Source organism: Bos indicus, chromosome 6 (assembly GCF_029378745.1).
Source record: "Bos indicus isolate NIAB-ARS_2022 breed Sahiwal x Tharparkar chromosome 6, NIAB-ARS_B.indTharparkar_mat_pri_1.0, whole genome shotgun sequence".
Lineage (NCBI taxonomy): Eukaryota > Metazoa > Chordata > Mammalia > Artiodactyla > Bovidae > Bos > Bos indicus.
Window position 1 is genome coordinate 116203045 of NC_091765.1, and position 12845 is coordinate 116215889.

Genomic DNA, 12845 nt, shown 5'->3' on the forward strand with positions numbered 1-12845 from the left:
TCCCCCAACCAGCTCTCCCCGTTACCTGGCGCTCTGGCCCCGGGAGGCCCTGCCAGGGTGGCACATACCAGGCCACCCCCCTGCCCAGCTCCAGCACCAGTGGCTCTGGGGACCCAGGCCCGGAGACTCACAGACATGCTTCCAGCCTGACAGCCACGCCCTGACCTCAGGGTCCTGAAAACACCCTCTTTCCAAGGGCAGACAGGAGCGCCCTGAGATGCCCCACATACGGTGGGCGGCAGAATCTCAGCAGGAGGCACGGGAGCTAGGAACACGAATGCAAACGGCCAAGACCTGCTAACCCATGCTGACGCCCACCCACCCACACCCAGAGGAGCTCGGGGGGTGCCTCAGGTGGGTGAGGAGCAGCAGGGCCCCTTCCAGGCCTCCCCTCCCCTCTCTGTGGGGACACGCCACAGGGCGTCCACACCCGGGGCCTTCCAGGCATCCCAAGTCCTCAGGTGGCCTTTTGTTCAATCCACCTTTAGAGAAACACCAGTTCAGGCATGAACGTAGAAAGCGGGACAGACTGCTGAGCCGTCGTGAGGTGAGTCCCACATGTTTATTGCAGGTCGCAGATGGGATGGGCCCCGGCGCGTGCTCCCGTGTGGTCTGGCCTCGCAGCACGTGCTCACCGTCTGGAGGACACCAGCTTCTTCTTGCTGGAGCCGGCGTTGAAGCAGCCCTGCAACACAGGCAGAAGGCTGGTCAGGCCCCTTCCCGTGCGAGGGGCTCGCTTGCCTCATGTGTGCGTGTGTGTGCAGGCGTGTCTGACTCTGTGACCCATGGGCTGTAGCCCACCAGGCCCCTCTGTCCATGGGATTCTCAAGGCAAAAATACTGGAGTGGGTTGCCATCTCCTTCTCCGGGGGACCTTGCTGACCCAGGGATGGAACCTGGGCCTCCTGCACTGCAGGAGAGTCTTTACCACTGGGCCACCAGGGAAGACTTAAGTGCACAGAAACTGTGGGAAGTGCGGACTTCCAGGCAAGCAAAACCTTTAACCGTCCCCTCCCACGTGCTTCACGTGGTGAGGATGCTCGATTCAGCAGAGATGGGCGCCGGTGTGTCCCACTCCCCCCACTCACACAGCTCGCCCCATCCTGCGCCCACTGCCCACTGAGCGCCTCTGAGCAGGTGGGGTGGACAGCTTCTTCCTGTACGACTGTGTGGAGGGTCCCCCTCACGGTATGTGAGGCCCCCACAGCATGGACTCAGCAACGACTCCCACTGAGCGACGCGAGACATGCAGAGGAGCTCAGGTTAACTGCTGCCCGGCCCCGCATTCTGAGAGGAGACCTGGCCACATTCTCTGGGTTTATACTGAGACACGGTGGATGAGATGTTCAGTGGATGACTGAGGCAAAATCCCTCTGGAGCAGACAGGGTATACGGCAGGATGACCCACTGGTCCAAGGAGGCCTGAAACCATTCCTGAGTTTAATGCTACCACAGAAAGCCTCTCCAAACACTCTTCCACATTCAAAGGAGAATCAGCTTTCCCTGTGATCGCGGGTGAATGACGCAACAGCTCTGAGAATCAGAACAACACCAGGCAGAAACTGAAAGGACTTTCATTCTTTTACATTGGTTCTTCACAATGCTTCACGAGCCTAGTGCGGAACGCGTTCTCATGGACAGCGGGGTCTCTTTTCAAGTGCTGGAGCCATTTCTTCTTTTGCGATCAGGACAGAGTTCATACCAACGGCAAACACCCCTGGGAGGGCTCTTCTCGCCGGGCTCAAACACACCGCATGGGTAGCTTGCACACTGTATACAGCCCCTCACACAGCAGGCACTGCAGAAAGAGCACTGAACAAAGAAAGGTCTGCCGTGGTGAAAGACACCTTGTAACAGGTCACATTAAAGTAATAATAACAGAGCGACTGCCACCCTTACCCCTCTGGAAAAGAGTCTGTAGAAGAAGCCTCTCTTCTGCCTGGGAACTTGCTGATCCGTCTTCTCATCTGGCTCTAAAACCACAACTGGCTCGTTTTCACTTTCGTTGATGTCCTTGAAACATTCAGACTCGATCATCTGCACCCACAGAAGAGCAGGACAGAGAAGTGACGGAGGTCCGCGTCCCCCCTGGCCTCCAGCCCAGTGTTCAGCAGCCACTCTGCTCCTGTCCCCGGTTCCCACTACCCCTGCTTCCTGACCTCCTCCTGGGGTAGGTCACGTGTCTGCCAGTGTGACCCCCCGCCAAAGCATGACCCGTGGGAACTCAGAGAGCAGCACTCAGGTTGGCAGGTACCCAGCGGACCCCAGAGCCACCTCTGTCCCCTTCCCGAGGAGCCAGGGGCAGCTCCTCAAGTAATTTTACCTCCAAATATGCGCACATGCGCACACACACACACATAAATGGATGTGTGCGCAGAGCAGCTAAAGAGCTATTTCAAAGCAGAAGCTGTTCACTTCTCGGGGGCAGTAAGTAGCTGCGGTCTGCACCGCGGGAACAGTACCTCGTTCTGCCAGGGGATGGAGACACAGCCTGTGACGAACTCGCTGTAGAAGCAGCTGTCGGTGCTGTCCAGTTGGATGCCCCGCACCGTAGAGAACTGCTCGATGTCCAAGATGTCCTTGCAGTAAACCGCCTGCGGCTGTCGGCAGGAACAGAGGCGTGGCTGAGTTTCCCCCATCATGCTCATGATGCCCGAGGCTCACACAGCTGCGCACCTCTGTTCCGCACTCTCATAACTCTCAGAACCACAGGCCCCTGCTCGCCCACCGCGCCCGGCCACGAGGCCCCGGACGGCCCCCCTCTCTTTCCTGCATGGAAGCTGGGTCACAGCAGAGGCCGGGGATGGAGGAGGCGGACAGGGTGCTCTGGCTGGAGCACCAGCCCCGAGCTGGGACAGGAGCCAGGCCCGCAGCCCCACCCGCACTCATAGCTGGGGGTGCGTGGGAGCCAGGCCCCGCCTCTGGAGTGGGAATCGAGAGCAGGACCCCAGGGCCCCTGGTTAGGACTTGGCCATCCCACCAGGCAAGGAGCTGGGAGTCCCGGGCGGGGCGGCCCTCAGGGGGCTGTAGAGGGGACCAAGGGGAGCACTGAGGTCGTAGGTCAGAACCCTGTCCTGGCCCCACACCAAACCGCCTGACACTTGTCTCGGACGCCACTGTTCACAGCCCCGGCCCCTGGTTACATGCAGGAGCTGCCCCAGGACAAGCCCGGCGCCTCTGCCCCTTGGTCCAGGCACCACCCGGCGTGCCCTCCCTCTGCCTCGGGATGGCTGCCTTCCCGGCCTCCACGGCCCGCAGCCGGCAGTACCCAGTGCCCGGTGGGAAAGGCTCCAGGAGGCCCCACCACTTTCCTCATCCTGCAGCCCATCTGGCTGCCTGGCTCAGCGAGTCCAAGCAAGTTCTCCCGAGATTCTCGGGCCTGGAACCGAGGCTCAGGAACCACATTTTGCGAGGACTCACTCAGAGGACCAAGCTGTGGCCACAGCACATTCCACATAAACACTGAGTCCTGACTTGCAGAGCCAGAACGATTTTAATGGCATGTCTCAGGTTCATAACAGAATATTTCATGCAAAGATGGGCACAATAAAGGACTCAAACCGTATGTACTAACAGAAGCAGAAGAGATTAAGAAGAGGTGGCAACAATACGCAGAACTGTACAAAAAAGGTTTTAATGACCCAGATAACCATGATGGTGTGATCACTCACCTAGAGCCAGACATCCTGGAGCATGAAGTCAAGCCTTAGGAAGCATCACTATGAACAAAACTAGTGGAGATCATGGAATTCCAGCTGAGCTGTTTTAAAGCCTAAAAGATGATGCTGTGAAGTGCTGCACTCACTATGCCAGCAAATCTGGAAAACTCAGCGGTGGTCACAGGACCACTGTCAGTTTTTCATCCCAATCCCAAAGAAGGGCAACGCCAGAGAATGCTCAACACCCGCCATCCCCGCCCCCGCCCCCCGCCACAACTGCACTCATTTCACGTGCTAGCAAGGTAATGCTCAAAATCCTTCAAGTCAGTCTTCAACAGTATGTTAACAGAGAACTTCCAGTTGTACAGGCTACATTTAGAAAAGGCAGAAGGACCAGAGATCAAATTGCCAACATCTGTTGGATCACAGAAAAAGCGAGAGTTAGTTCCAGAGAAACACCTGCTTCTGCCTCATTGACTTCATTTGTTGTGGATCACAACCCACTGCAGAAAACTCTTCAAGAGACGGGAACACCAGACCACCCGACCTGCTTCCCGAGAGACCTGTATGCAGGTCAGGAAGCAACAGTTAGAACTGGACATGGAACAACAGACTGATTCCACATAGGCAAAGTAGAGCATCAAGGCTGTATCTTGTCACCCGGCTTATTTAACTTATATGCAAGGTACATCATGAGAAACGCTGGGCTGGAGGAAGCACAAGCTGGAATCAAGATTACCGGGAGAAATATCAATAACCTCAGATATGCAGGTGACACCACCCTTAAGGCAGAAAGCGAAGAGGAACTAAAGAGCCTCTGGATGAAGGTGAAAGAGGAGTGTGAAAAAGCTGGCCTAAAACTCAACATTCAAAAACCTAAGGTCATGGCATCTGGTTCCATCACGTCATGGCAAATAGCTGAGGAAACAATGGAAACAGTGAGAGATTTTATTTTCTTAGGCTCCAAAATCACTGCGGACAGTGACTGCAGCCATGAAATTAAAAGACGTTTTCTCCCTGGAAGAAAAACTATGACAAACCTAGACAGCATGTTAAAAAGGAGAGACATCACTTTGCTGACAAAGGTCTGGACAGTCAAAGCTATGGTTTTTCTACTAGTCATACATGGATGTAAGAGTTGGACCATAAAGAAGGCTGAGCGCCAAAGAATTGATGCTTTTGAACTATGGTGCTAGAGAAGACTCTTGAGAGTCCCTTGCACAGCAAGGAGATCAAACCAGTCAGTCCTAAAGGAAATTAACCCTGAATATTCACTGGAAGGACCGATGCTGAAGCTGAAGCGCCAATACTTTGGTTACCTGATGCAAAGAGCTGACTCACTGGCAAAGACCCTGACACTGGGAAAGACTGAAGGCAGGAGGAGAGGGGATGACAGAGGATGAGACGTTTGGATGCCATCACCGACTCAGTGGACATGAGTTTGGGTAAACTCCAAGAGTTGGTGATAGACAGGGAAGCCTGGCATGCTGCAGTTTTTGGGGTCACAAAGAGTCGGACACGACTGAGCACCTGAACAACGACAGGTTCATCATATCCCACAGAATGAGCGCATCGCCACGCTTCCTACTTCATCTTCGGTAGCCCAAGGCCACCATGGGGACGCTCCTCCCAGCTCCGAGCTTGAGGGCCCCACCAGGCTCTAGGGATGTAACCCTCCACGGCTCCACAGCACACTCACCAGGGCCACTCCACGGCCCGCAGCACCGAGCCGGGACCCGCTGAGACCCAGTGTGGGGAGGCACATTCAGGGCTACAGAAGCAAGGGTGCCAGCTGTGACAAAGGAAGGGCCCTTGCAGGGTAGCTGGGGAGGGTCAGGGCTGCCGAGGTTCCTGGCAGGGCAGTGACCCGGGGGGGTGGCTGCAGCTCAGGCAGAGGGGCCAGGAGGGCCGGGGAGGAGGCCACCCCGTTGCCCTTGACAACACACTTACATCAGGGTGGAAAGGCGGGTCTAACATGTGGGCCTCCAGCCGCCTGAAGTTGATGTCCCTGAACACAGGGTGTCCCTTGACTTCAGCCGCCCCTTCGCCCCTGCAGCCCAGGCGCTGCTTAGGATCCTTAGTGAGTAACTGTGGAGGAGCACAGATGAGTCAGCCAAAGCTCCAAGGATAAAAGAAAACCCCTGAATCTCCACAATCATGGCCAAAGAATTAGGGAGGCAAAGAGCACCTCCGATGGAACAGTCACTCAGATTTCAAAGAATCAGCCAAACCTCATCACTGCAGATTTTACCGATTTCAAATACGTAACGCTTCCAAAAGGAGTTCAAACTAAAGTTCTGCCTCTATCAAAAAAACTACAAGTTGACTAAATAAATCCTTAAGAAAAGTTTAACCCTGTAAAAATTAGGGGATGTTTTCTCAAGAAATAGAAGCTGTCTGGGAACTTCAAAGACACCACTTCCATGCCAAGTGACATGGATAATTAGAAACCATTTTGATTTATTCATTAAACAGATCACTAAGGACTTCAGATGAGGCAAAAATTTAGCAAACCTAGTTCTAAAAATTGTATATTCTTAAAACTAATAGTGTTTCCTTCAAAAGTATTCCTTACTTATACATTTACGCAGGCAGACCTCTGACAATGATCCAGGCAACAGCAACTGAAGTGAGTACTGCAATAAAGCAGGTCACGCAGGCTTCCTAGTTTCCCCCGTGCTTACACAAGTTCTGTTTACACTGTTGTTGTTGTTCAGTCGCTCAGTCGTGTCCAACTCTTTGTGACCCCATGGACTGCAGGCAGCACGCCAGGCTTCCCTGTCCTTCACCATCTCCAGGAGCTTGCTCAAACTCATGTCCATCGAGTCAGTGATGCCATCCAACCCTCTCATCCTCTGTCGTCCCCTTCTCCTCCTGCCCTCAATCCTTCCCAGCATCAGGGTCTTTTCTAGTGAGTTGGCTCTTCCCATCAGGTGGCCAAAGTACTGGAGTTTCAGCTTGAGCATCAGTCCCTCCAATAAATATTTAGGATTGATTTCCTTTAGGATTGACTGGTTGGATCTCCTTGCTGTCCAAGGGAGTCTCAAGAGTCTTCTCCAACATCACAGTTCAAAAACATGAATTCTTCAGCACTCAGCCTTCTTTATGGTCCAGTTGTCACATCCATACATGACTAATGGAAAAACCATAGCTTTGACTAGACGGAGCTTTGTTGGCAAACTGATGTCTGCTTTTTAATAAGCCGTCTAGGTTGGTCGAAGCTCTTCTTCCAAGGAGCAAGCGTCTTTTAATTTCGTGGCTGCAATCACCATCCTCATTGATTTTGGAGCCCAAGAAAATGAAATCTGACATTGTTTCCACATTTTTTCCAATCTATTTGCCATGAAGTGATGGGACTGGATATAGTCTATTAAGTTTGCAGTAGCATGATATCTAAAAAAAAGTACACATTTAAAAGATAATGCTGCTGGGGAAACAGCAATAGGGGCTTCCCTGGTGGCTCAGTGGTAAAGAATCCACCTGCCAATGTAGGAGATGCAAGAGACGCAAGTTCAGTCCCTGGGTCGGAAGATCCCCTGGAGGAGGGCATGGCAGCCCACTCCAGTATTCTTGCCTGGAGAATCCCGTGGACGGAGGAGCCTGGCGGGCTGCAGTCCGTGGGGTCGCAGAGTCAGACGTGACTGAGCACACACACATGCCTATGCAGACTTTAACACAGGGTTGTCACAAACCTTCAACTTGTAAAACCAAAACACACACACACACTATTTGTGAAGCACAATAAAAGGGAGGCATGCCCGTCATTGGCAAAAACCAAATGGCTTTCCTCCAGTTTCCAACCAAAGAGATCTGCCTCGGCTCAAAGGCACACGACGACGATCTGGGCCTTGGCAGCCCGGCCAGGGCCCGGGGCTGGGAGGTGCTGCCAAGGGCTGAGCCTGCCCTGTAAGCGGGGTCCTGTGGGGCAACGCCGGCTATGAGCTCAGGCGTCTGGGTGTTGGCAGCGCAGGACAGCGCCACAGACACCCGCATCTGGCGCCCCCCAGGGAGGCCGCCTGCCCCACGGCCTTGGCTCTCAGCCGGAACCCACGCCACTCCCTTCTGCAGACGTGAAGAGCTGGGCCTGCCACAGGCCTGCACACCTCGGAACACCGAGGCTTTGTCCCAGCCCGTCCCCCTTCCTGGACCCCCCCCCCCCACAACCTCTCCCCAGCTCCCAAACCCTGCAGGTGATGCCTCCCCAGCCACCCAGCCTGACCACTCCTCACCCACCCTGCCAGCACCCAGGGCCCAGACCCCCAACTGAATCACCGCAAAGCCCTGGCTGGCCCCCGCTTTGTCCCCGCCCATCGCCCCCTGCCCTCTGCCCGCAGCCCACAGCCAGCCCCTCCTGTTGCTCCCCCAGGCAGAGCCAGGCCTCAGTCACCCACCCCAAGCAGATGAGAGCACCGGGCGTGCGCATGGAAGGGGTTAGTGCTCACTGCTGGGGAGGGGCCCGAGGGGGATTCTCAATAAACCCTCCTGAATGCAAACCAAGTTTAAAGTTTGCTCGGGAAACCCTTCATGTTGGCTTAAGAGAAGCAAGTGACAAGGAGAGTGTCTCTCTCTCCCTTACTGCCGGGACGTTCTTGAGGCTACAGGGGCAGACACGGAGTCAGGCGCTGCAGAGTGTCCAGAAGGGCCTGTTGCCTGTCAGTGCCCTGTGAGGTTGGCCAGGACCCAGCACTGTCCTGCCCTTCAGCAGCGCCTTCGGGGACAGCAAACAATGGCCTCTGCTCTGCTCTGCGGGATCAGGGACCCTGAGAGGAGGCCCCTGCTCAGCCCGAGCGCACTGGCGGACGGCTGCGTTTCCCTGCCCCCTACCCCCGCCCAAGCCGACCCACCATGCTGCAGATGGACCTGGCGTCCTCGGAGAACTTCTCGGAGTACTGCTCTGCCTCTTTGTTCACTCTCCGCTCCACCTCCTCACGCTTAACCTTCTCTTTGTATTTTTTGAACGGAGAATGTCCCTCAATCATCTCGTATATCAGACAGCCGAGCCCCCACCAATCAGGACTGAATGTATAGCTCTCAGAGTTGATAACTTCCGGAGCTGCTCAACAAATACAGGAAATTTAAGTTAAATCTCCTTGTGCTGAATGGCAAACAACACAATTTAAAGTTAATGCTTGTTACTATACAGATGAACTCAGGAAACACGATGCTAACGAGGCAGACACAAAAGGCCGGACAGCGTGTGATTCCACTTAGATGAGGTAGAACAGACAAGTCCACGGAGACAGAAAGCCCATTAGTGGCTGCAAGGCTGGCAGAGAAGGTGAGGAGCTGGGGTGACTGCTGGCGGGTGCGGGGCTTCTTCTCTGCAGGGATGAGAAGGCTCTGAAACCAGGGGCGGTAGCTGCACTGCTCTGCCCGCACTGAGAGTCCCTAGACGGCACACTCCAGACCGGTGGACTGCGTCCAGGGGACACGACTGTGCTCCCACCGCAGGCAGCGCCGGTTTGACTCCTGGTTGAGAACTAAGATCCCACATGCTGCTGTGGAATGCCCAAAATGAACATTCGTGGATTTTATGGTATGTGAATTATATTTCAGCAAAGCTGTTATTAGAAACAGTTCCCACTGTTCAGAGTGCGAAGTGAATCACGGCAGAGTTAACTACCGTGGGAAGCGGTGCTCTGTGGGAGGAGCCCCGCCTCTCCACCAGACAGAGCCAGGCCTCCAGGCTCAGGCCCCAGCTGCCACAGCGGATGCGGGGGTCAGCGCAAAACTCAGCAGAGGCTCCCGGCTCACTCATATCAGGCGGCCCCTACTTGGGCAGAGCCAGGCAGGGGTCCCTGCTCAGAGCCGACCCAAGGCCAGGCCTCTGGTTCACGAAACCTTCAGAATGACTTGGTCACCTTCAGGAGGGGTGTGTGGAGCCAGGAGGAGCGAGGAGGCCACTGTCCTGTCCTGGTTCTTCTGCTCTGGGCAATAAGGGCAGGTGGGGGCGGGTACAGACCTCAGATACCACTGCGCTACCCCACAGCGGGCCAGGATGACCCCAGGTCCCTCCACACGGCCAGCTCTCTGCGTCCTGAGGCCAGGAGTGCAGGGAGAACTGGGAGGCCGGTCACGTACCCATGTAGCCCAGCGTTCCGACTCTTCCACTGATCGTCGCCCCTTCTGGGATCTCCAAGGCCAAACCAAGATCTGAAATCCGGATGTGTCCTACATGCGGCCAAACACACGATACAAATCATGGGGGCCGGCTGACACTTTGACAATAAATAATGGAAAAAAATCTAAAACACAGGGATGGAAGTTACAGCAATTCCTACTTGGAAACATTTACATCTAAAATTACATGACGCTTGTTCCTTGGAAGAAAAGCTATGACAAACCTAGACAGCATATTAAAAAGCAGAGACATCACTGTGCTGACAAAGGTCCAGATAATTAAAGCTGTGGTTTTTCTAGTAGTCATGTATGGACGTGAGAGCTGGACCATAAAGAAGGCTAAGCGTTGAAGAATTGATGCTTGTGAACTGTGGTGTTGGAGAAGACTCTTGAGAGTCCCTTAGACTGCAAGGAGATCCAACCAGTCCATCCCAAAGGAAATCAGTCCTGAATATTCACTGGAAGGACTGATGCTGAAGCTGAAGCTCCACTGCTTTGGCCACCTGATGCGAAGAGCTGACTCACTGGAAAAGACTGATGCTGAGAAAGATTGAAGGCAGGAGGAGAAGGGGACGACAGAGATGAGACGGTTGGACAGCATCACTGACTCAATGGACATGAGTTTGAGCAAGTTCCAGGGGTTGGTGAAGGACAGGGAAGCCTGGTGTGCTGCCGTCCATGGGGTCGCAAAGAGTCGGACATAACTTAGGGACTCAACAATGACAACAATTATAGAAGATGCAAACATAATGCGGTTTTCTTCATCAACTCAACCACCAGCTTCATTTCATAAAACCAAATCCCCCTTAAAGTTTGCAAAACAAACTGTCCCATATTCAGAATGGGCAAATGGTAAATGTGCCTTGAAATGTAGAACAGGTGACAGCTTTTTTTTTAAACCTAAATTCAATACAAATATCCAGTCGTACTTGACACATGAAAACAGAAAACCTAACAAGCTGTCTATAACGAAGAAGTACTTGAGGACAATGAAGAAGTACTTGAGGACAATCCTATTACTCTTACGGTCTATGGCTCACTGGTGGAAAATTAGTTCTTAAGAAGTTTAATTCCATAACAGTAAAAATGCTAAAGTCAATTGCATTTTTTAAGTCTGAGAAACTAAAGTATAGGTAGAATTACATTGTTAAAAATTAAAAAACATAAAAACACAAAGAAAAGATTTAAAGTCTCCTGAAATCAAGACAAGAACAACAAAGCCCTGTCACTTCCTTCTATTCTTAATGGGAGCGGGACCTGGCCCCGGCGTATAAAGAACAAGCACAGCAGCGACTGCCGCAGGAGTGATGCTAGCTGCCTGCACGTGGGCAGGACGGGGCACATCTGCACCACTCCTGGCCACAGCTGGGAGCCACAGGACCAGCCAGGATGGACAAAACATCTGAGTGGGAGACCCACGCTGAGGCGCTCTGCTGCGGCAGCAGGAGCACTGGCAAAGCCAGGTCAAGCCAGACACTGCCGACCGGGAGTGGGGAACGCATGGAGGCTCCCCAGCCGCTCCCACCAGGACACTTTCCAAGGCTGGGAGCAGCTGAACCCAAGAGGGGAGACGTCTGGACCCCTAGTGGCTGCCGTGTGGACACGGACACCCGGACAGGTTCCGACGCTTGTGCAGAGCCCGATGGAGAGACTGTGCTGGAGGTGCGCTTCCTCCTGGGACTGTCAGGTGCCAGAACCAGCCACCCAGGCAAGGGCAGCATGATCTGCCCAAGCTGGACTCATTTCAGGAATGACAGATTCGTTTAACACTGGAAAACCAACTGGTGGATTAACCATATTAAAAAACAAACAACATATAGTCATTTGGGGAGAAAACGCACTGACAAAATTCAAGTGCTATTTTTTAAAAAGAAAAAATTCTTAAATCTTAATTTCTATAAACGTACTACAGCATGGATTTCCCTGGTGGTCCAGTGGCTAAGACTTCACGCTCCCCTGTATTGTTAATCCCTGGTTTGGGAAAGTGGATCCCACATGATGTGACCAAAGACCCCACGGGATGCAACTATTAATACAAGATCCGTGTGCTGCAATGAAGACCCAGCACAGACATACAAACAAATATTTAAGTACGACAGCAGATTCCATACTTCATGGTGATATACTAAAAAACTATCCCTGAGATCAGAAATAAGCAAAGAATTCCTGCTGTTACAACTTCTGGTAAACACTGGGTTGAACGTCCCACCTGGTGTCCTGAGGCAACAAACAGAAACCAAAGGGTCAGGAACTGGGGAGGCAGAGAGAAAGTGGTCATCTGCCAAAGGTATGCGGGTATATGCACAAAGTCCAGCAAGTCTACAACCTTCCAGAATTCAGTGACTTTAACATGGTCACAGCCATAAAATCAATTGCAATTGTAACTGCAAGTACAAACCATGAAAGAAAAAAATTAGAAGTTGACTTCACTAACTTAAAAACATTTATATTTTATAAAGGACTGGCATAACAAATATACAAAGAACTCTTAAAACTCAACAATAAGGGAAAAAAACAATTAAAAATGGGCAGAAGACTTGAAAAGACACATTACCAAAAAAGATAAACAGATGGCAAGTAAGCCCATGAAAAGTGTGGTCAGGAAAATGCAAATCAAACAAGAGCCCACGCCGCACCTGTGAGAACGACCGAGCAAGGAGGGCATGGACTCAAGCCGCTGAGATTAAAGCAAGGTGAAACAGGAAAGAAAGCAACAGAAGAGAAACGCCGCTCTTACTGCGAGTTAAACTGAAAATCAGAAGCACCTCTGCTCCCTGCCTAGACGAAGGGGGACGACGGTGAGAGCCCTGTTCTGTTTCTAGGAGGGCATCTCCTGCTGCTATCCCCTGGCCTCACTAAGTGGTAGGTCCACCCTGACTTGAGTCCGTCTGAACAAAGTCTACAGTTGGCGGGAAAGGCTCGCTCACCGTAATCATCGAGGAGGATGTTCTCGGGCTTTAAGTCCCTGCAAGGCAAGGAAACAACACCACAAAGTCAGTTATTTGGGGCGCAACACTGGGCTCCATCAGTTCCAGCGGAAAGACCCGCAGACACTTCCCCGCTCTGA

At 52.8% G+C, this 12845-nt stretch overlaps 1 protein-coding gene across 12 annotated transcripts in view; it reads right to left on the reverse strand.

The window, feature by feature from the left end:
• Positions 1-543: 543 nt before the first annotated feature.
• GRK4 (G protein-coupled receptor kinase 4) overlaps positions 544-12845 on the reverse strand; it is a 57360-nt gene continuing 45058 nt past the window's right edge. For 10 of the 12 annotated variants that reach the window (XM_070790941.1, XM_070790947.1, XM_070790935.1 and 7 more), the window contains 8 exons: positions 12706-12743; positions 9740-9829; positions 8503-8711; positions 5609-5746; positions 2462-2599; positions 1899-2036; positions 1299-1811; positions 544-685 (listed from right to left, as the gene is read on the reverse strand). In XM_070790941.1, the coding sequence (XP_070647042.1) occupies positions 1653-1811; positions 1899-2036; positions 2462-2599; positions 5609-5746; positions 8503-8711; positions 9740-9829; positions 12706-12743 (910 nt within the window). In that variant the 3' untranslated portion in view covers positions 544-685; positions 1299-1652. The remainder of the gene's footprint in view (positions 686-1298; positions 1812-1898; positions 2037-2461; positions 2600-5608; positions 5747-8502; positions 8712-9739; positions 9830-12705; positions 12744-12845) is intronic. The other 2 variants (XM_070790945.1, XM_070790943.1) reach the window with 2 other exon arrangements.